We start from the raw sequence: 24,485 nt of genomic DNA on the forward strand, positions 1-24,485 counted from the left end.
ATAAAAATGGAGTAACTTAGCCATATAAAGTCGGTGGTCTTTCATATTTAGAAATCGAATATCCAGCCCATTGATGGCGGATCTGACAGAGAGCATATCGACGGTAGACACACATATGTTTGCGTCTTAGAAACTGGAACTGGAGGGGACACACATGCATTTGTAACATGCATATAGAACCGTTGGGGTCCAAGATAGGGGACATAACTGATCAGGAAAATCCACATTTCCACATTCCCTCCTTGTCCCCTACTTGCCCTTCAAGAGATATCAATCTTCATCATTCCATCGATTTGCTCATGGAGCATCATTTCTTCTTCCTTCTTCTTCCGGCATTTTGAACGAGAACTGTGATATGGAATGCATGATGTGGCACACAGACCACAAATCGCTGGTCCACATTGTAGGCATAAACAACAACTGAAGAGCATAAGAAGGCCAATACCTAGGAAGGATAGAACTCTCCATCCCCAGGCTGATATCACACTCCAAAACCACCCGGACCACGTCCAAGTGCCTGGATTTTCGTGTATCTGGCTTACAATCTTATGAAGGCGTGTTATAGCTTTATATACAGATGGCGAATTTTCTGGTATGAATATGCAGCAGCTGGATCCGATGACCCTGCAAGCTCCGCCCCTATCGGCCAGGATGACGTCAAGGACAAGACGATTCTGGAGAACAACAATTCTCATCACTGATTGTTCCTCTGTCAGATTGCCTAGGGCGGCTATAGTCTCGTTTACTACAGCTTCAAGAGTCTTGGTGAGTCTGCGTATCAGCTTACTATTTGATATGGTACCTATATAGGGAAAGATACCTTTATTGAAATCTACATACTTGTCCCATGCCGTCTCAGTATAATCGACAACTGGGAGATCTCTACGCTCTCTTTTGTGTACTAAATGAACATTTCGATAATAATCAGGGGGAGCTAGGAAAACAGGTGGCAAAAGGAATGCTATGTAACAGGTACCATCCCAATCTAGAGGCAGACGCATATATGCCGTCTGACCACATATAAAGTAAGAATGGCGAGAAGCTCTAAATGAAGATTTACCTTGATCACTATATTCTACTGTAGTAACGCATTTGCTATGGCCCATATGTATGGAACCAACTTTTCTCACACATAATTCACCCTTAACTGGAAATACAGACATAGTGGGCAGAATTAGTTCAACTTCGGATTTGACATTCAAAATCATAAGATTAGGCGTAAAATTACCTAATTTATACACTTCATTTTCTAAATCAGTTCCTGTTCTACTGGGGTGACCCTCCTTATTAGGGTGACAGACTTTGAATAAAACTAGATTCAGATTTCCCCATATCCAATGTTGTTGATAAACGGCTGTGTCTGGGTCTATGGAATTTAATAAACTAAACCATGCTCCACAGGAGCCATTGTGTGTGAATGGATGTGGAAAGAAAGGCAGAACTCCTTTGTTATTCTGATAGGGAGGGAGTCGGCCACACACCCAACAATTGGTGGCATTACTAGTCTGATGGGAATGATGTAACATACTAATGAAGGTGTTATTGCGCAGCGCAAGTCTATAAGATAATTCATGTGGCGGTAGGTCACTAAAAGAATGTTCAGCAGTAATATTATAAACATGTCTAGAAATAGGATGATATATGTGCAAAATCACACTCGTAATGATTATTAAAACACTCAATAAAAACAGAATTAATAATGTCCTCACACAGTAGCTACGCAGTGATTTACAATACGCCTGTCGTTTCAACATTTCTCTGGTATTTTCTCTACTTAGGTCCAAGGGATACATGTCAGAGACAATTCAACCGCTTCACCTTGGAGAGGACTTAAACAATCAAATTGCTCGACTGTTTGGGCCTAAGTTTTAATTTATAGTTCTGAGAATCATTCATTTCAACAAAGGGAAGTTTTGAATCAGTCTGTGAGGGAGTGCAGGACACAGTGTGTATATCCGAGGATAGTCCATGAAATTTCTTAACGTGGCTGGAGTGTACCCATCCCTTGTGCCCCTCAACTTTCACGGCTGTTCTTGTGGTCAGCAGGACTAGCTTCGGTTCTTTCCACCTGGGCTCCAATTGGGTTTTCCGATCGAAATTCCTCACAAATACCAGATCCCCCGGAGCAACGTCATGGGGTTTCACCTCAGTGTTGTCAGGAAAAGCTGCAGCTACCTGTGAACGACAAGATTGTAGTGCAGACATCAAGGAAGCCAGGTAATCTGTCAGCATATTACAATTTACATCAGTTATTTTACGTGGTACAGGCGTCCCCCACATATTTGGTGGCCTTCCGAAGATCACCTCATACGGGGATAGCCCTGTTCGAGAGTGTGCTACCATTCTCATGTAAAATAGTGCAACTGGTAAGGCTACTATCCAGTCAACACCTTTCTCCTTACATATTTTAGACAATCTGATTTTCAAAATTTGATTATGTCGTTCCACGAGACCTGCTGCCTCGGGGTGTCGGACACAGTGGAATTTCCACTGATATCCCAACAAAAGTGAGACATGTTTCATTAATTCGGATGAGAAAGGCTGGCCGTTATCTGAATATACAACACGTGGTAGCCCGTACCGTGGGAAGAATTCTCGAACTAACTGTTTGGCAGTAGTCGGGGCCGTGTAATCTGATACGGGGTACGCCTCAGTCCATCGGGAGAGGGCGCAGACAACTACAAGAACATATTTGAATCCTCGACATCGTTCCATCTGGATATAATCCATTTGGAGCACTTCAAAAGGATGATCAGGAGTCTGGAATCCACCCTGTTCTACGGGAACACTTTTTCCCGGGTTGAACTGACAACATATTATACAGGTACGGACCTTTTGTTTAGCTGCTGCTCGTAAATGTTTATTGAACCAAATGTGTTGAATACTATCTAGCATAGCTTTTTCTCCTAAATGCGCCGGGCTGTGAATTGTAGCTATAATGGCTTGGACCATAGAGTCAGGAAGAAACCATACAGATTTCTCCTTCGTCATCCATCCCTGATCTGTCTGGATCCCTCCTAGTTCAGTCCATTTCTTTAATTCTTCTGCAGTAGCATGTGTCTGTATGTCAATTACGTCAAGTGCGGGATCCTTAATTGTCATACATTGTGTTGGTGCCTGAACTATTGGCTTTGTCATGTCTAATGTGCGATTCTGAGCAGTCTGTTTAGCTGTTCTGTCAGCTAAATCATTGCCTTGAGAAATGATATCAGTAACCTTCGTGTGTGCTTTACATTTCATAATCGATATAGCAGTGGGTAGATGTATTGCGTCTAACAAGGCATGAATGAGGGGTCCGTGCTGAATGTGGGCACCATGGGAGGTTAAATAACCTCTCTCTCGCCACAGCACGCCGAAGTCGTGTACAACTCCGAATGCATAACGTGAGTCAGTGTATACATTAACTTTCTTATTTGTGGCTTGAATACAGGCTTGCGTTAGAGCAATAAGTTCTGCTGCTTGGGCTGACAAAGTATCTATACAATTTGTCTCAATAACTTCAGTGTCTGTTGTGACTGCATACGCGGCCACTAAATCTCCTGTACTTGTTCTCATGCACGATCCGTCTACATACAACGTCAGGTCTGGATCTAACAATGGAACGTCTGTCAAGTCTTGTCTAGGTTTCGTCTTTATTTCAATGATTTCAACACAATCATGAGCTAGTGGGTCTGTTCCAATTACAGGTAATAGTGTAGCAGGATTCAATGTATTACACCGTCGGATCTCTATGTGTGGTTGAAACAATGTCAGTTCATAACCGGTAAGTCTTGCTATGGTCAAGTGTTGTGTTTGTGTTCGGTTCACAAGAACCTCTACTGCATGTGGTACTTGTACTGTCAATGGATGTCCTAACACTATGGCATCGCTTTGTCTGATTGCTAAAGCTGTCGCTGCCACTGATTTCAGGCATGCAGGCAAAGCCTGAGCTACGGGATCTAATGTACTGGAAAAATAAGCACATGGCTTGCGTGATCCTGCTTGATCCTGAGTGAGTACTGACAAGGCAGTACCTTCGCGTTCTGTGACAAAGAGTGTAAAATGTTTGCTATAACATGGTGTTGCTAAAACAGGTGCTTGACATAAAGCTTCCTTTAGGCTTTCAAAAGCTTGTGTATGTTCCTGAGTCCAAGGGAGAACAGTCGATGTGGCTGCCTCCTGTGTGGTTAACTGAATGAGTGGTTTTGCTAGAAACGCGTACTGAGGGATCCACTGCCTACAATATGAAGTGAGGCCTATGAAAGCCCGCACCTCCTTTTGTGTCTGGGGTATTGACATGTTAGCAATTAACTGGATGCGATCTGGTGTAAGCTGCCTTCCCTCCTTGGACAGCGAGTGACCAAGATAAATAACTCGCTGGACACAGAATTGCAGCTTAGAAGGAGACACCTTGTGCCCCTTGTCGGCTAGAAAATGTAAAACTGTCAGAGAAGCCTTTTCACATTCAGGTCCGCTTCTCGCGGTGATCAGCAGATCATCGACATATTGAAGCAGTGCAGTATTGACTGGCATGTGGATACTGTCAAGTTCTCGTTTCAGTGCTTGGCTGTAAATGCTGGGGCTTTCTGTGAATCCTTGGGGAGCGCGTGAGAATTTAAAACTGCGCCCATTTAAACTGAATCCGAACAAATATTGGCTTTCCGGATCTATTGGGACGCTGAAAAAGGCATGCTTGAGATCAATTACAGTAAAGAATGTTGCTTCGGAATCAATTGCTGTCAATAATGATGATATATCAGGGACCACAGGAAATTGTGGTACAATGCACTTGTTTAGTTCACGCAAATCAATAACCAATCGGTATACTGGTGGGGCAGTAGGATCAGTTCGTTTAAGAATCGGAATTATCGGTGAATTACATACATTGGAGTCTGTTTCTACAACTACTCCCTGGGCAATTAGCTCATCAATGATTTTCAACAAAGCCACTACAGCATCATGCGGTAACTTGTATTGTCGCATTCGTGGTAGTACCACTCCTGCTTTCAATGTGACTCGGTATGGTGTAATGTTCATGCAGCCAACATCCGTAGGGCCTTGTGCCCATAGATGTACTGGTAAAGTCTGTAGTCGGGGATCCATGTCCCTAGACACATAGTGACCTTTAAAATCACGTAAAAACAACCTTACTCCTTCCGGAGAACAACATATTATGGCTCCTAGTGCTTTCAGAGTTTTAATTCCTAACAGATTTTCTGGGCATGATTTAGTAAGCAGTAAATCTGTAGTTCGTGTCAAAGGTCCTATCGTAAGTGGTAGAGGCTGTGATACTTCATTAACAATAGGTTTTCCTGAAAAACCAAGGGAAACATTTTGAGAGCCTGAGAGGGGTGCCCCTGGAACTTCACTACGTTTTATAGTTGTTCGACTTGCCCCTGTATCGAGTAAGAATTTTCTATCTTGACCTAATAATTCACTATGTACATAAGGTCCTTCTTGATCTACAGGAATCTCGATAAGCGGTAAGTCAACTTCCCTCTCTAGGCTTGTTCATGCGTAACGCTGATACTCAGGATATTCATACTGTGCAGTCTGATACATTTGTCGTGTTGTGGTTTGTGTGGCAGTAGCAGGCAACGGTGGTGCAGCTGGCACAAACTGTATGGGTTGCTGTGAGGCTGGCATGGACTGTTGCTGAACTGGCATGGACTGTCCATGCTGCATAGCTCCTTGTTCATTCTGATCTGGTCTAACTAATCGTGGTCTCTCTTTTGCAATACCTGTAGCTATATTACGTTTCAGGACTGGACAATCGTGTACATAATGGCCTAGTTGTTTACAGTAATTGCAGGTTCCTTTTACAGGAACTGCAGAATCACCAGAATGTGTCACACCCCTTTTTGTGACCATCTGCTGGTACTGTCTGAGAAACTAGCATTTTCATTTTTGTATCCTTCATGCGTCTATGCTCGTGTTCTTGTTCATCCCTAATTCTATTGTGATGATACTGTAACATTTGTAGCATTTGCGACGGAGTGTTACTTTGCCAGGTACTCTCGAATTTCAATATTCTATTCTTCACTGGGGGCAATGCATTTTCCACTAATTTTGTCACAAATAGATGTGGATATGAGTCACTACTTGCTTTTATACCACTATTTATACCAAAACATTTTTCAAATCGAGCATAATAATCGCTTGTGTCTTCATCTTGCTTTTGTTTGCAGGCTGTGATTGCACCCCAATCTTCCTTTTTTGTAGTTAATAAACGTGGCAGTACCTGTACTAGTAAACCTGGTAACAGTTTAACTTTATCCCCGAGCCCTGAACCTGCAGTTCGGGCCCTTTCTTCCTCTGCTAATGCTGTCCAGTCTATCTTTTGGTCTCCCACTTCCCACTCTTTTTCTTTCAGTTTTTCATAAATGCCAGCAGGCAAAAGCACCTTTAATATCGTCATGATATCAGGAAAGGTGTACTCTCCCATTAGTAACATGTCTTTAATTTCTCGGTGGAAACCCGCTGGGTCTTTATCATGACTATGTACTACTTTCTTCATTTCTAATAATTCCATTTTTGATATGGGTGTGTAAACAAATACACGGTGAAACTCATTGTCTTCGCCTTTTATTGGGTGCACTTCCCGTAAAGGATTTTGTCTATCCATATAGTACGGCGTTCTTTCTCTGTGGGGCAGCGAGAGAGAATCCGGACTTACAAAAAGGACATACTGTTTACGTGACACTAATATCTCTTTAATTAGCTTGTTACTAGAACCTCTCCATCTGTTTGTGAGTAGTTCCGTTAATATATCAGGTAAAGGACCAGGGTCAGCATGTTGCCTCTTATATAATATGAGGAGTTGCTGAATCATATAGATTCCAGCTAAACGTTGTTCATCTGTACTGAGATTAAAAAACGTGTGTGCTACAGTCTCATCACCGTATTTTTCAGGACTGTCAATCCAGTGAACAGCTGATCTGGCTAATTCTTGCTCATCCATGGAATCGAGGAGGTGGTAACCCCTTCGTTCTCGTAGTATTTTATCTGCGGCTTGAAACTAATGTTCAGGAGACTTCAGATTTATTACAGGCGTCGGATACGTTCTGCTATTATTTGGACATACAGAGTGTATGGGATCAGAAAAACATCTAGTATTTTCACAGGATCTTCCTCTGCCTACATAGGCTATGGTCTCTGACTGTCTTGCGGAATTCCCTGATTCGGACACTTCATCTTGCTCAAACTTGTCTGTTCCCAATCTCTCTTCATGAATACGCTCTATTTCTTTACGGATTTTTCGGCACATGGCTATTATACAATTTTGCTTATCGTGTCTCCCTTCTGATATATTCTGACTCCATCTTGTAAGAATAAGCATTGCATTCGGGTCTACCCCCGGACGGTCTTGATTTCTGATCACACAGTTTATGAGGAAACGTAACAGTTCCCCCTGTATCTCTACTTTCTGGAATTCCATAGCTCTGTTAATACATCCTGGATCTCGTCCTGTTTGAACAAAATGATATATGTTATCTAGATGCGTAATCATCCCTGGTAACCTCGCTAAATACTCTGCGGCTCGCCTGATACGTAATGATGCCAGGACCATTTCATCCTCTTTACCAACCACCGGGTCATATCTACAATTTACAAGGAGTTCTTTAAGCGTACGTTCACTTACGAATTTAGGTGTACGTGAATGCGCTGACTCTTGAAAAACAAGTTTATTTATTCTGGGTGGTGTAAAGGTACTGCTAGCACCTCCCGTGGCCCCATCTGGGGCGTCGGGTGTGAATGGGTTCGTCGAACGTGACACAGCAACTATGGGCGTCGACACCCCTGTAGAATCGACTGCGGAGACAGATGCGGAAACAGATGTGCTTGCCGAAGCTTGCGTCGGGACTTGCTGTTGCACGGGTACAGATACCTGATCCTGACGTTGAACCCCTCCGCCAGACGGTCTATGTGGTGTGGCGTTAGCATACTCGGGAGCTGCATCGTCTAGATATGAGGAAAGAAAAACATCTTCTGCGGTTCTGGGATGCCCTTTTTGATGTACCTTAATTGGAAATAATGGGGGTGGCAAGTCTTTTGGCATCTCTGTAACAGCCTTAGGTAGTCCTTCGGCTAGAAGGGGATACATACCATTCATAAGAGCATTTCTTTGTCTATTTACTTGTTCTGATTTCACTCGGATACCTTCCTCAATTAATAGATTTTCTTGAACTTTATTTGAACTTTCTTTACTCCTCTCTTCTTGTCTACGTGCTTTTTCTGTACGTCTATGAGATTCTTTACGCCATAACTCAACAGCGTCTTTCTGTGACTGTCTGACCTTTCTTTTCCATAACTCTTCCTCTACTTTCATGATGCACTCTGCATCCCAGGTTCCCGCTGCGGGCCACCTTTGACTTTCCGGCAATCCCTTGGTATAATCTACCCATAGATCAAGAAACAATATGGCATCTAAGCCATGCTTATGGTACATAAAATGCCCTGGAGTGTCCCTAGGAGGAATAGGAACTGCTTCTTCAAGCACCCCTTTTCTGGTAGTAATCTGTCTTAACTTCGAGAAAAGCGGCATATTGACAACTGATCTGATACTTACTCTTGAATTCACTTAATACGAAAAACACAATAATGAACAGTGAACAATGAACAATCATTCATACCACAATATGCAAGACATTTAAACACTTTAAATATTGAACATTAAATATTTTAACGATGACCGACAATGATGACAGTCTGCCTAACTAATCACCACGCTGAATTCTTGACAGTAACTGAATACTTCGGAATACTTGATATACTGCTAAACAGTACATATACACTGCTAAACAGTGCAGACCGGATTTGTGTACCCAAATCCGTCTTGACCGGCACAACCTATGTGCGCGTCAACACGCCTCCCCGGCGATGGTACTCACCGAGTAGCTCCTTGAAACGGAAGGCCTCAGAGAATGGACAGGACTCGATGACTGCGGACAGCGGACCCTCTGGACATCGGGATTTCGAGAAACCTGGTGGGCCTCTGTATACCTCGGATCTTGCTCTCTCAGCTAGGCTCTGGTCGGGATACTTCGCACTTCTCACCGCCTCGTCTGGGTTGATCGCAGCCTCAGTCGCCCCCGCTTGACCGGAGGGAGCTTACAGGAAATCCTGCTGGTACGCGTTTATGGTCCGTCCAGTTGTGGCAGGAGACCGGGCCTGCAACGCACCGCCGGCGCGTGAGATGAGAAAGTGTCCCTGTTCGGGCGCCATTATGTGGTAAATATTCTTTTTTACCTAAACTGAATTTCATACGGAATCTTTAAAATAAAGTAAAATAGCTCAGAATAACAAGAGGCAGAATCCGTGGTATAAGAGGTTTTCTAAATGGGCTTTATTCCATCAAAAAATGGCCGACTCGAGTCGCGGCCTTCAGGTTCCGTCACCACGAGGGTTCAGGAAGTGAAGTACAATACTTTATTGACAAGCAGTAACTTTTATAATACATACATCACAATGAAGTGAATACAGTAGGCGTAACAATCGATAAGGACATTGACGTTTGGTGTGCGTAGCCGAAAATGGGTGTAATAATGAGTAAGAAGGAACATGATTGGCTATGATGTAATACATAGGTGGATCTATAAGATAATACTTAACATAGATGCGCGCGCAGCAGTATGACGTGTGATTGACGTGCAACTAGGGGGTGAAGGGGACTTGACATTTAGCTCTACATGTGGAGACGAGAAGTCTGGGGGGTCAAGTCAACCTAATCCCAAATCATATCTAACATCCTATGTTTAGAGAACTATGTTATCCACAAGGAAGGACTCTCGGACAGAATCTATTCTATACTAACTGTATGTGCGTGTACAAGCGTCTAAGTGCCTATATGAGATGCGAGGGGCAGAAAACTTTCCATGGCAACAGGGCTATGAATCACTTGCAGGAGGACGGAAAGGCTGAGTCCTTTGCTTGTGAGCTAAAGGAAATGTTTACCTAAATCACTAGACAGGAATGCATCGGCTGGAGAGCAAAATAGATAATTCGAAGGTGAAATACAGCTTCTTGGCAGGCAGGCGAAAACTGGCCGAGGCAGGCACCGTTAGCTGCACAGAGAGTAGGACAAAGTTCATGGATACAGATGCGAGCTCAAGCTGAAACTGTCAGAGACAGAGAGCAGGGAAAGGCTTTGAGGACAGAATCGGGCCTACTTGCCTGGACTATAAAAATGGAGTAACTTAGCCATATAAAGTCGGTGGTCTTTCATATTTAGAAATCGAATATCCAGCCCATTGATGGCGGATCTGACAGAGAGCATATCGACGGTAGACACACATATGTTTGCGTCTTAGAAACTGGAACTGGAGGGGACACACATGCATTTGTAACATGCATATAGAACCGTTGGGGTCCAAGATAGGGGACATAACTGATCAGGAAAATCCACATTTCCACACCTTGTCTCTCGCCTTCAAAGATGAATTAAAAAGGAAATTGAATGCAATATGGTACCATCAATAACCTTCTTCACAGTAAGAAATAGTTACTTTATTTGAAGTATTAGTTCTGCATAGTAGCCATGTGCTCTACAAATACCTGCTAACATAACATAGTGGTCATATTCACTGAAGTCGTACACATTAGAATGATTCCCTGTTGCAAGGAACTAGGAACACTCAGTCAACATACTTATTTACAAAATGATACAGAATGTAGCCTGTCCAGTTCTGTTGCGCACCCTTCAAAGCCGGCCAAAGAGCATATATTTCCTGAAATTGTCACAGCATTTAACACAATGGTATGTGCTCGTGAAAGTGATTAATTGGTGTAAGTGTGAAATACATATTCCTGGTTAATGTTTTTTTATATAACAGTTTAATAATGTATATCAGAACCAGACAGTGTGTACTACCAAAAAATAAGATAATCCTTTACCAGAGAAGGGATCGACGTTATGTCAAAACCCAATTATTATTAATTACATTTATTATTTATGTTTCAGTTCCAGGAATGTCACCGTTCCAAATGTATCTCAGAGAGCTTGAGGCATAGTGATATTCTGGATGTATATCATTTGGTATAGCAAGTGTTAGATGATAATCTACATCCATAAGGTATTAAGAATATCAATCTTATCTTTAGACACCCAATAGATGCCAGCACCCAGAAGAGTGATGAGTCAGAGTTATGACCCAGTGACTGTTTTTCTATTATGCCAATTCCCTTTCCTCTGGCCTACTGCTAACCAACATATTCCCATTGTGTATGGCTGGCTGTGGATATAGAGAACTGTGAAACGTTCATCTCACTTGTTAGTTATGTTAGGGCATTCTGACTAACCAAATTTGTATGCAGACTTGAAAACAAAAGCAAAGGTGCTAAAGAAAATGACATATAGTACATTCTAATTAACAAAAGATTTACTGATGCGTCTATCTTTGAAAAAATTTAAACATACATTGGTAGTCCAGCAATGCAACACCCAACACAATGTTAAACAGGTCCTTTACCTTGCTATGCTTTCTTTTGGAAGCTTCCCTTGAGCTACGTTTATGCGGAGAATAGCGTCTTTCTGGAGATGTTTTCGAACGGCGATCAGGCAATGGCGATTTCAACTTGGGTGGAGAAACTAAAACAGCACCACCTAAAAGTGTTAAAAACTAATTCAGTAAAGGAATCCTATATAGCATGCATATGCTTCAGCTCAAACACTTAAACAAAGCTTCCCTGATACTCAGAGAGAAAAAAATACAATTGTGTCCAAATGCATAAAAATGTTTTTGTCTTTTTACCAACAACTGGTGTTGTCAGATCATGGTGTGTCCTTTGGGCTCCACCAAGTGATTTCAACTTTGGTGTTGGAAGGCGTCCGTTTTCTCCCTCAGACACAGATGAAGCTTCTGACATGACTTCTTTATCGTCCGACTGCAGCACTTCTCTGCAAAATATAAGTAAAATGCTCATAACAAAAATATTTTTCTCGATTAGACGATTTTTAGTTGGTAGTTAAGAGACATTTCATCTGTATGAATATGTGTCTATATGGAATGACCCTGCATTCCAAATACATAAAAACCACTAGGAATGGAAATGTTTGCCCTCAGCCAGAATTGCAATAATTAAAGATATTCAGTATAGCCTTTGGATTCTAGTGGCTAGGGAATTTAACCACTATTGTTTAGTAGAACTTCATTACAAAATAGACTGAACATTTTATCCATGTCCATTGGCCAAATAATGCTAACTTCCAGTTTTTATAGTCAGATACTTAGAGGTTGTCTAAAATAATATTTAATAAAATTAAGGATTCCTGGTTACGGAGGAGTCACAATGGTTATTTATTGTGTGCAAGAGTGTAACATTTAATTGGATTTGAATCTGCTTTTCTATCATCAAAAATAATTTTCAGATCATAACAGATGATGACATTTTAAGTATTCAATCTAGAGCAATGCTGGGGCTGTAGATCTTTTAAAAGGACATGATGGTAAAAGCTTTGGGAAGATATTAGGGTTTCTGTGGTATGGGTAGACTTTTTTGATAGGCTAGATCTAGACTGTGAATTTTGAAAATTAGGGCCTGATTTAGAGTTTGGAGTACAGTTGAATGTTCATCAGGGCAAACGAATAAATCACCATGGAGCTCTGACAGTCATCCCATCCCCCGCATCTAGAGATGTATGTCAGCCCCACGGACATCTCTTAACATTGGCAGTAATCACCATCACAGAGGGTCCAATAAATGTTAAAATAGTTTGACGAATGCCTCTGTCAAACAGGACAGCCGTCCATTAAACGTTTACAGTTTTATTTTTTCAAAAACAAACTCCTTGGGAGTTTGTTTTTGAAAAAAGAAAAACATTATCCCCACACCACAAGAGTTTTCTCACATTGTGTGTGGGACAATTTTTTTAAAACTTTTATTGGCCCTCACCAGACAGCAAAACAAAAGCCACCTAACCTCCCACTCTAAATTGGGCATATGGTCAGATGGTCAGCTCAAAAAGCCTATACTCCGTCGGGCCATCGGAGGAATATGTCGTTGACAGAGCCAGAGTAGGCTCTGTTGTTGATATACTTAGGATGGAGTATCCTCCAAACTCTGAATCAACCGGCTTCTGAATGTGATGCTGCAAGTAACTGCTACCTATATTGAGAAGGGCCTTGAGTGCATTGTCAGGATCCCTAACAAATATCATTATAAAATCACTGATTTGTGTGATCATTGTGTGATTAGAAGCCGCACTTTTAACTCTTAACCCCTAGGTTTTCTCTAAGTGCAATAGAAAGGTGTTGCAGAGGTAAGACGAATGGTAGTAGTGAAAAGGGGCACTGTTGACAAGTCCCTCTGAATAAGCGAAACATTGGTGATATGAGTACCAATGACAAACAAAGCTACGGAGAATAGGCTACAACACCCCCTCAAAGGCCACCTCTATCTCTAATCTGGTAGCATTAATAATAAGGCACATTAGTATAGAATTATGAGCAGAGCACTGACCCTTTAGAACGCCCAACTGGTTTAGGTGGGAAGAGATGAGATTATATGACACCAGCTAGCCTCTCAGAAACAATTCCCAAAAAAAAAATTAAAATCTTGATTGAGGAGGGATATGAATCTGGAAATATCAAACATTTTTCCACAATTTTTCCAAATTGCACTATAGTTATCCCCTTAATGGAGCTCCTGTGGACCAAACGTTTGCAGGTTATATTGACCATTGCAAACTACTTAAGGGTCCTTATAAAGGCTATAATTACATTCATGTTGAGATTTATCACTTGCATTTCACTTCAGTTGCGCTTAAGTTTCATTTTCTGGTCTAAAACTTTCATGGCAAGATGCACAACATCTCTTTTAAACTATGACGATTCTGTTTTTATTGGATCTGGTATGCCCTTAATCACCCTGATTTCTGTCACAGACAGAAATCACCCAACCTCCAGTTCTAGCTTTAGCTGGGGTGATAGGTTAGTAGGCTTGAGACACTTGCTTTCTGCCAAAATGTGAGGACCTTGCAAAGCTGAGTCACCTTGTAAAAATGAAGCATTCAAATAATGTAAAATGAAGGTGGTAAGACATCACTAACACTCAGGGTTGAACTAAAGATAATTGTGGGGAAAATTTGCTCGCCAAAATATTAAATTGTGTTCCTATAAATTATGCTAGATTAACACTAGTAATACCCACAAAGAAACAATCCAAACGGAGCAGGTCTACCACAAGAGAACAATCAATAAGGCTGGCAAAAACAGGAGCAAATATGGAACAGGATACAGACAGCCACTGAGGACAAAGAAAAGAAAATCCAGAAAACCGCAATGCAAATGAAATGTTGGGCCTCTTCCTAAAGTCTTTTCACTCAGGTGTATTATCGACACTAGGATAGATGCTTCCATCAAAACAAGCAGACTGTTCTCTACCCTGCAATTACGCACCCTGGAGTTAGGGTGGTCTGCTAGCGAAGCACATCTCCCCTCAGGGCAGCCTGATGGTTACCGAATGAAGTTCTGGTCAGCGAGGCTTCTGCTTAATAGAGCATCACTTTCCCCCTTACTCCTAGCCCATGTCCTCATCTCAAGCCACATTATTCATGCACATATTGCAGAAAGTAGACTTCACCTGCGTCAAAGTGAAATGTAGAGGCAGGCACCGACAAGAGTGAGGAATGTCAGCATTAGCACTACAACTAAAGTAGAACTCTGTCAGGTAAGTGCAGAGGGTGCTGGATAGAGTGGCATAGTCTAAACAGATATTACATCCATCATTTTCATATTGACATTCATATCCTTCAATTACCAGTCGCATGAAGTACTGAAGTCCATGCCAACCAACTAAAAGGGCTGTGCGACCCGAGTTAATAACCCAAGTGGGGGCCATGTTGTAGCGAGGAAGTGGGGCGGAGGAGCAGATGATACTTCTCAGTACAGTGATGAGTAAGTTAAGGTATAACGTCATGCTTTAAGCCTCACACCATTTCTGTAGGTGGTAGTCCATCTGAGTTTGTTAGGAGAGAAAGTTTCAAGGGTGCAGCCAGGATTATCAATTCACCATATATCTCCAGCTGCTCACTGCAATAGATGAGAGAGCGCGGCCATGTTTTTTACCCCAATAACCTGTAAGAACTCAAATATTTCAGTTTGCAGCTCCCGAGAGAATACCTTGTCTGGCCAGTTCTCTAGATCCAGTCTCCAAAACCTAGTCAGCAGTGTCAACACAGACATCACTGGTCGCAGCGGCTGAATTGGCGAGTAGTCTAAAAGTGTATTTGCCATGTGTTTAACCTTGATTACCTAGCGTCCTACATCTTGTGTTGTCAGCCAGTAATCTGGACGGGGCCACATATCATGTACCGATAAAGTAAAAAGTGCCTTATTTTCTCATCGGTTATCTGTGCTGCCACACATCTAGTAGTTTATGCTGTGCCACAATGGTGCATAATTGGGTCACAGCTGCAGTCCTCCCCGCTGTTGTGAACAAGGATCTATCGAGGACTTCTCACAGAATGCAGTTACAATCTCCTCCCCATACTAGGGACTGTGGTTCTGTGCTCAGTAGCATGCCCAATAAGGTCACATAGATCATCAGGTCATCTGTGTTCAGGCATAACAGGTGTCAATAGTGACTGTCACCCCACTGTGTCTACCCCAGAGCAGCGCAAAGCAGCCATGCTTATTAATGTATGTACCTAGTATCTGTAGTGGTGTGCTTTTCTTCCATAACATAAGGGGAATAAGATGAGGATACACAATGCACCGTCCATCTGGCTGCAAACCCCACCAGAGTTCTGGTGGTAAGATGTGTTTCCTGAAGCACGCCAACACTGATTTGATTGCTGTCCAGATAGCCCAGCACCTGACGCATCTTCCAGGGATTATTAAGACTCCGTACATTCCACGTCAAGCAGCTCAAAGTGCTACTTGTATAAGTTCTCCACATAGTAAGGTATGAATTATTACATCATGCACCAATGTGTGCGGGTATAGTCAGATGAAAGTAAGCCCCTCCCCAGACAGTAGTGCAGTTACAGTTATCTTGCCTCAAACAAATTACAATAAACCAACTATGTAACCCCAACTCCCCCCACCCACTCTGACAGCCCAATCCTGCCAGGACATTTCTAAAGAAAACCCAAAGAACAGCAACCATTCCACCTTGGAACAACCCCAAATTAGGTTTAATCACTACACCTAAGGGAGTGTTACCCATGAAAACCAGCAGTTACCCCTCACTTGGAGTGCAGGGAGGTCAGAGGGGCAGTGATTTGCATTCTGTATTCATGGTGTGTACGGCAATGTATATCTCAGCAACTCAAGAATAGATTGAGGCACATGCATAGACACCCTGACCGCATCAGAATACATATGATGTGTCAGTTACGCCATCCCATTACAGAGAACTGTAGTGCTGTAAATAGGTTTCTGTCCAAGATCCTGAGGACAACCTGCAAGCAGTCCTGCTTCTGTGAGTTATTGCTGCATGGGCTTCCTTCAGCCAGATTCTTCATAAATTCTGAAGCTTGCCAAGGCGAGCTCAAAATGTGTTGCCTACCATCTGCTACATTCTTTAGTCAAGCAGAATGCAGCATGGCATACAGGATGTTTGATTTAAGTAATTGTTTCTTCACAGGGAGGATTTCCTTCTAGCTTTTAATGCTAGTATAAAATAAAGAAAGAGGGAGATTTTATTCCCATTTCTGTCATCAGTCGAAGGGCCATGTCTCCATCCATGAAACTGAGCAGGCATGTAATTATGGAGGGAGCTCCAGGAAGAGGTCGAGCAGACAGGGCTCTATGTGCCCTCTCCACCATCAGAAGCTGTGAGAAGGCCTCTGAACCGAAGACCAACAGAAGCAGCATTTCAATATAGTTCTCTATTTTGTCTGTGTTGGTTGATTTCAATATCCCCAGTATGAGGAGATTTTTGTGTTTAGATCTTGTTCTCAAGTCCTCACTCTTGGCCACAATAACCTTCTCCATGTTTAAATGTTTAAAAGTGTCCCTTCTGTGGCGCTGACGTCATCTTCAGCCTTTGAGATTCTTTACTCTTCCTCCATCAATCTGGTGCCCTATCTCTCTAGTTTGTGTATAATGCATAAGTTACTTACCTTCGATGATGCCTTACCTGGTAGAGATTCTACTAGCTGCGGATTCCTTACTTAGAATATTACCCAGGCATCAGACTGGATCCAGATGTTTTTGAGCAGTACCCCTGGACATCGGCAGGTGGCGTTGTTCAGCTCTGCACCATCCGCGTAGGAAATTACGAGTGCTGAGCCTTTATAGGCGCCACCCGTCACTGACGTCAGTTACTTTTGTGACTTTCCATGCCAGGAACATAGAGGCACAATGAAGTTGGACAGCTGGTGTGAAATTCTAAGGCCAATAGAAGGGTGACCCTTACACTGTAATCAGCTCGCAGAGTGGAGCGAATGGGAGGTAAGGAATCTGCAGCTAGACAGAGTCTACCAGATAAGGCATTACTGAAGGCAGGTAACTTGCCAAGCTGTGCATTCCCAGAGGTGGGTCTGTATAGCAGATTTAAATCAGAATATCCTGAAGTTCCGGACAGGAAAAATACCTGCCGCAATGGACCTGACTGTCAAGGCAGTAGTGCTTGGTAAACATGTGCAGAGATGTGCATGTTGCCATCTGACAGATATCCAGGACAGGGACTAACGCAGTGGTCGCAGCCTTGGCTCGGCTGGAATGACCTTGCAAACCCTTCGGGGTGGAGGTGGGGAGACGGGATGCTTCTTGGACAATGCTTAGCAGATCTTTATGCAGAGTACTATCCATCTTGAGATGGTCCGTTTCTGCACAGCCGTCCCTTTTTTGGTCCCTACATACCTCATGAAGGGTTGATCTTCCACCCAGAACTCTCTTGTGCGATCAAGCTAGAACAGCAATGCTCTTTTTGAGTCTAGATGGTGGCGTACCCCCTCTCGTTGGAAGGCTAACGCAGAGCAAAGAAGGAAGTTAGGGTGATATTCTGACCTACATGGCAAGGAGTCACAACCTTCAGAAGGAAGGAGGTACTTTTCAGGAATAGAAAGAGGGATGTACTGAGAGTGCCTGCAATTCTCTGACCTTCCTGGCTGATGTATTAGCCACTAGAAAAACAGTCTTGATGGTCAGTAACCAAAAAGGACAATTGTGCAGAGGTCCAAAGGGCGCACACATTAAAAAAGTAAGACTAAGGTTTAAGTCTCACTGGGGCATGATGAATGGCCTGGGAGGAAACATATGTCGCAAATCTTTAAGGTACCTAGCCATAACAGGTGACTTGGACAATGAAAGTTACAACAGCAACCGCAAAAATGCTGAAATGGCCAATAAGTAGCCTTAGCTCCTGAACCGGTCTTTCCTGATCTTCTTGAGGATTCTGGGCAGGAGCGGTATTGGCGGACAGGCATACAGTAGACCAGAGCTCCACTCAAGATGAAAAGCGTCTCTGATCGATAGCCGCCTCAGTAACTCCAGTATGCAAAATTGTGAATATTGTGCATTCTTGAAAGAGACCTTGCACCACCTCCATATGTAGACACTATTTGTGATCTGCTAGGCAACGTTGAATACGTTCGTCCACCTGAAGATTCAGAGAGACCGCCAAGCGTTAAACCACCCGGGACATGCCCTAGCATTCCAGCCATGTCCAGAGACACAGAGCCTCGTGGCAAAAGGTCCACAACCCCAGCAAGCCCAGTTTGTTGCAGTAACAAGTGGTGGTGGTATGTCTCTCAACACCTGCACAAGCCTTTTCTTGATTGAAGGAAGAAAGGCTTTCAATGTCAAGTGGATCACCTTAAAGTCCAACAGATTGAAGTGAAGTGAAGCCCAGATTCCGCCAGTATCAGTGTCCTCTGATCTCCACCTTTTCAGATGGCCGCCCAATTCCAGAAGAAATGCGCCTGTTACTACACTTAGCTCTGGTTGGCGAAGGGAGAGGTGTCTGCCACAGACCCAGTCGCAGTTCGTCAGCCACTACTTAAAATCGTTTGCCATTTCCTCCTAGATCTTGACCATCTCGGAGAGATTCTCCTGATGCTGTGAACACTGGGATTTCAGATCCATCCTTCAAAGCACGCATATGTCAACAGGATGCAGGAGGTCATGAGGCCCAACAACCTCAGGGTCATTTTCCAGGATAGAGGGTGAAGCATCAGTATCATAGCCTGAATATCCAGGACTCGCTGCTTAAAGGATAGGCCCAATACTGCACTGTGTCTACAACAGCTCCAATGAAAGGGAGTATCTTAAAAGGGAGTCAGGTATGACTTCAGTACATTGATAGTAAACCCCAGCGAGTGCAGAAGATTTGCCATAGTCTGGAGGTGGGAGACGACTGCCTGTGGCAAGGCAGTCTTCAATAGTTAATTGTCGAAGTATGGGAAGACTGGAACCTCTGACCTCTGCAGATGAGCTGTAACAACCGCCATCACATTGGTAAACACCCAAGGGGCACTGGTAAGGCCAAAAGGGAGCACAGCGAACTGACAATGCCCACCGTGGACCGCAGGTAATGTCAGTGAGCAGGCAGGACGGGATATAGAAATATACGTCCTGCAAGTCCAACACTACCATCCTGTCTCCCGGATCCAGGGCAGACAGGACTTGGGTGAGCGTAAGCACTTGATTTTCTCCTTTTTCTTGAAGAGCCTGAGAAAGTGTAAATCTAGAATAGGACAAAGGCCTTCATCCTTTTTGGGCACCAGAAAGTAGCGGGAAAAGCAACCAAGACCTATTTCAGATTTTGGCACCCTCTCAATGGCTCCTGTAGCCAAGAGAGACAGCACTTCCAGTTGGAGCAAGGAAAGGTGGTCCTCCTTTAGCCGGTCGTGACTGGCATGGGTAGAAGAGTGGTCACAAAGGGGGTGAAGTAACCCCTATGGACAATCTGTAAAACCCAACAGTCTGATGTTATTTATCTCCAATGGCGGAGGTGATCCTGACCCCCCACCCACTGGAAGCCCGTGATGGTTGGAGGGCAAACTAAATGGGTTTGGATACTGCAGCTTCCAGGTTTTGGACAGGCCTCTGGCTACCTGACCCACATTATCGGCCACCAAAAGGCTGGGAGGGTATGGACGTGGTGGGATATCACTTTTGTGACCACAAAAGGGGCAAAAGGTGGAACGAGGTTGACAAGGGACCATGGAGAAGCCCAAGGACCTGGCCGTAGCTCTTTTATCTTCAAAGTGCTGCAGCACTGAATCAGCCTTTGTGCCAAAAAAATAAGAGCCATCAAAGGGCATGTCCATAAGCAAGGCTTGGATATTCCTTGAAAAGCCAGTGGTGCTCAGCCAGGCGCAGCGCCGAATGGCCCCCAACAATGAAATCGCTCTACCCAGCGAGTTGGTTATGTCAATTCCACAAAGTATGCCGAACTTTGTTTTCTCTCCCGGTGGGAAGGTAAGATCCTTCTAGCATGGTTACCCAAACTTTTTGCTGGTGCTGCTCTGTTTTATATCTAGTCTGACTGGGAGCCTGCTAATCAGGACCCCAGTCACTGTGCTTGCTCCCTAAATTTGACAGTGGTAAGTACTTTGGTACCTTCCCAATTGGCTACTGGTGTACCCTTATAAGTCCCTAGTATATGGTACTGAGGTACCAAAGGCATAGGTACACCAGGGATTCCCCCTGGGCTGCAGCATGTATTGTGCCACACATGGGAGACCACTTAAACTGTGACTACAAGCCTACCATTGCAGCCTTTGTGAGTTGGTGCTTGCACCTCTCAACACAGATATAAGTTTTCTTACATCTTAGGTCACTACATTTAAAACCCCTATGGCAGGCCCTTCAGTCCTGAGGGCAGGGTGCTTGGTTATAAGTGTGAGGGTGCCCCAAAATGAGCAGGACATCCCGTACAAACCGCAGAGTCGATTCTCCAGGCTTTGTAAGTGCGGTCAGCCATTTAATACATATGGTGGGCATCGTGTCAATTATGAGATGTCTAATTATATATTGGCTGCACTGAAATCGGTCACATTTGGCATCAAACATGTTGGAATCCTACCCCAACATCGATTCCAGTGTTGGATGTAGGATCCCATGTACTGGGGGCTCCCATAGGGTGCCCCCCTGTATTCCCGGTAACAGCCTTTTTAGGGTCTTATAGAAAGCTGGTGCTGCTGCCGGCCACAGACACGATTTTTCCCTCCTGCTGTTGAGCCAAGCTTGAGCAGGAGAAGGTAGAGCAAATGTGACATGGGCCAGCTCTTGGCGAATCTTCCTCAGAACTCGAGGAATCAAGGATATGGGTGGAAATGCGTAAAGAAGTTGTGAGCCCCAATCCAACTGAAAAGTTACCCCCAATGCTCACTGCGTCGAATACTGGAGACTGTAGAATGATGAGCAGTGCACATTCTCGTGGGTGGCAAACAGGTCCAACTAAGAAAACCCCCACATCCTGAAAATGTGAAGTACTACCTCTGGATGGAGACGCCCCTCGTGATCGGCTGAATATGGCTGCATGCATATTCAGTACCCTGGTCAGATGGTTTGCGATAACACAAATCTAATGGTCTGAACTCATGACCAGAGTCACAGAGGTTCTCTGTATAGAAAATACAACCCTACTCCTCCCTGCTTGTTGATATACCACATTGCGGTAGTGTTGTCCGTTAAGACCTGAACCGACCAACCGTGAAGGGAAGGGAGGAAGGCCTTGAAAGCCAAACGCATTGCCCGCAATTCCAAAAGATTGATGTGAAACAATCTTGCTTCGGGAGATCAAAGACCCTTGACCTCCAGATTCCCCAGATGAGCTCCCCACCCTAGAGTGGAAGCATCAGTTATCACTGGGGCCATGGGAAAAGGAGGGTGAAACGGCTTCCCTTGAGACAGGTTGACTGGCACAATCCACCATTGCAGATCCACAGCAATGCCTTTGACCGACCCCTTGAGATCTCCATGTGTTGAAACAACTGCTGCAGAGGCACCACTGGATGACTCCCATATGCCAGCATGCATGGTTGATCAACAAAATGCAGGAAGGAAACAGACCAAGCAGGAACAAAACCTTCAGGACTGGAACAAACGCTCCATTTTCAAACAGTGGAACCATAGCATAGTTGTCCTGAATCTTCTGTGGAGGCGGGAAGGTACAACTCACTATAGTGTCCAGTAGGATAAATTACTTACCTGTAATCCTAGTTCTCTTTCAGGGGTATACTCATCAAAGTCATAAGCAGTGAATTATCCCCGCCCACGTGCGGGATCCCAGAGCATATAGCAATATATATATATATATATACTCATACATACATATATACACATACATACATTTATATATATATACACATACATACATATATGTACACACATATACAGGAGTATGCCCAGACATAAAGTAGATAAAGACTTTGAACTCCATACACCTACATATGTATGCACATCTCCATATATGTAAATATGCAGCCCCATCAAACAGTCCAAAACAAATAGGGCAAACCGCCAAAATTACATGAGTTTTACTTATATAACAATAAGTCTCTCAAGACTGCTTGTAATAGAGACCATACGCTATAATGGTTTCAAACAAGACTCCTTTATTTTCAAAAAATAAGGAAGAACAGGTAATTGCAGGCAGTTTGGCCCATAGGCTGCATAAGAATAACTGTCTTAGTACAGAAAAGACAACTGGCACCTTGCCTTTAAGGCTTACAAGCATCTACGCACTTTGCCTTTAAGAACCTCAAGGAACACTCTGCTCCCAGCATGCCCCACTGGTGATAGTTAGGTCAGTTCTTTTTGTAAAGGCGTACTGAAACAGTTTAAATCTTGTACTCATATTGCTCGTCCGGGGAGGCGGGAGGGGTGCTTATGACTTTGATGAGTATACCCCTGGAAGAGAACTAGGATTACAGGTAAGTAACTTATCCTTCTCATCCAGGAAATACTCATCAATAGTCATAAGCAGTGAATAGAATGGCAAGCCCATACCCCACACTTCGCGGACGAGTAATTCAGCACTAGAAATAAAAGGACAGCGATATAGTTGAAAAAAGACAATCAACCAAACAGATTTCTCAGAGATGCCCGACCTACTAGAGCATCTGCCTGAGCATCTGAATCTAAGCAGTAATGGCGAGAAAAATTATGAACAGCCCGCCATGTAGCTGCTTTGCAGATTTCTGCTATGGGAATGTTTCTGAGGAGGGCCGTAGTAGAGGCCTTTCCTCTGGTTGAATGTGCTTTAGGCTTTTCCTGAAGAGATTTATTAGCCAACTGATAGGCCAAAGAAAAGCAGGAGACTATCCACCTTGAAATGGACCTCTTAGAAGCTGCTAAACCAGTATTAATAAGACCGTAATTGACAAATAGTCGGTCCGTCTTTCTTATATTTTTAGTCTTGTCCAGATAAAACTTCAAAACTCTCTTAAGATCTAAGGAGTGTAAGGCCCTTTCAGGGGGAGTAGAAGGATTAGAGAAAAAAGTAGGTAAAGTGATTCCCTGGTTAATGTGGAAATCTGAGACAACCTTAGGCAGAAAACTAGGATGAGTCCTTAGAACTACCCTATTTGAATGAAAAACAGTATAGGGTTCCTTACAACACAATGCTTGCAACTCGCTGACTCTACGAGCAGACGTAATAGCCACCAAGAAGGCTACTTTCCAAGACAAGTGCTGCAGGGAGGACTTGTGTATTGGTTCAAAAGGTGCTCCCATCAGTTTGGTAAGGACCACATTGAGCTCCCACTGAGGAGAAGGGGCTTGTACTGGTGGATACACCTTTTTTAACCCTTCAAGAAAATGTTTCACCACTGGCATCTTGAAAAAAGACCCATGCGTAGGTGATTTTCTATATGCCGTAATTGCTGCTAAGTGTACCTTAATAGATGTGAATTGCAGGCCCGACTTAGCCAGATATAAAAGATATGGCAGAATTACCTGTTCTAGAACTCTAACTGGGTCATGACCATTATTCAAACACCATATGTAGAAGCGCTTCCACTTGAAAGCGTAGGAAGCCCTTGTAGAAGGTCTCTAAGCTTCCTTAAGGATGTTCATACAGTCCGCCAGCAAGTCTAGGTGTCCATACTGCAAGACTTCAGGAGCCATGCTGTCAGCCTGAGCGAAGGAAGGTTGGGATGAAACACACTCCCCTGGCTCTTGGACCGCAGGTCCGGACGGCAAGGCAACCTCCGGTGTGGAACCTCGGAGAGTTGTAGAAGGTCCGGGTACCACCATTGGCGCGGCCACTCCGGAGCGATCAGAATCATCCTGGAGTTGGTCTTGTAGAACTTGGTGATCACTGCCGGGATGAGAGGTAGCGGAGGAAAAGCGTAGAGTAAGCTCTGAGACCATCTTATCAATAGAGCATTCCCGCTTGAACCTGGTTGGTGAAACCTGGATGTATAGACGGGGCATTTGGCGTTTGTTGCGTCTGCTAACAAGTCTATGTCTGGAACCCCCCATCTTCGAAAGATGTCTTGAGCTACCCCGTAGTTTAGCACCCTGTTGTGCGCTTCTACGAACTCTCTGCTTATGAAGTCTGCCTGGACGTTTAGAACGCCTGGGACGTGAATCGCCGTGATGGTGAGG

General features: G+C 43.7%; 1 protein-coding gene across 2 annotated transcripts in view; it reads right to left on the reverse strand.

Moving 5' to 3' along the window:
* SAXO6 (stabilizer of axonemal microtubules 6) overlaps positions 1-24,485 on the reverse strand; it is a 621,602-nt gene that overhangs the window by 280,794 nt on the left and 316,323 nt on the right. For both annotated transcript variants that reach the window (XM_085653468.1, XM_085653467.1), the window contains 2 exons: positions 11,730-11,875; positions 11,448-11,581 (listed from right to left, as the gene is read on the reverse strand). In XM_085653468.1, the coding sequence (XP_085509594.1) occupies positions 11,448-11,581; positions 11,730-11,875 (280 nt within the window). The remainder of the gene's footprint in view (positions 1-11,447; positions 11,582-11,729; positions 11,876-24,485) is intronic.

The sequence above is a fragment of the Triturus cristatus genome, chromosome 4_1 (assembly GCF_964204655.1).
Source record: "Triturus cristatus chromosome 4_1, aTriCri1.1, whole genome shotgun sequence".
Classification (NCBI taxonomy): domain Eukaryota; kingdom Metazoa; phylum Chordata; class Amphibia; order Caudata; family Salamandridae; genus Triturus; species Triturus cristatus.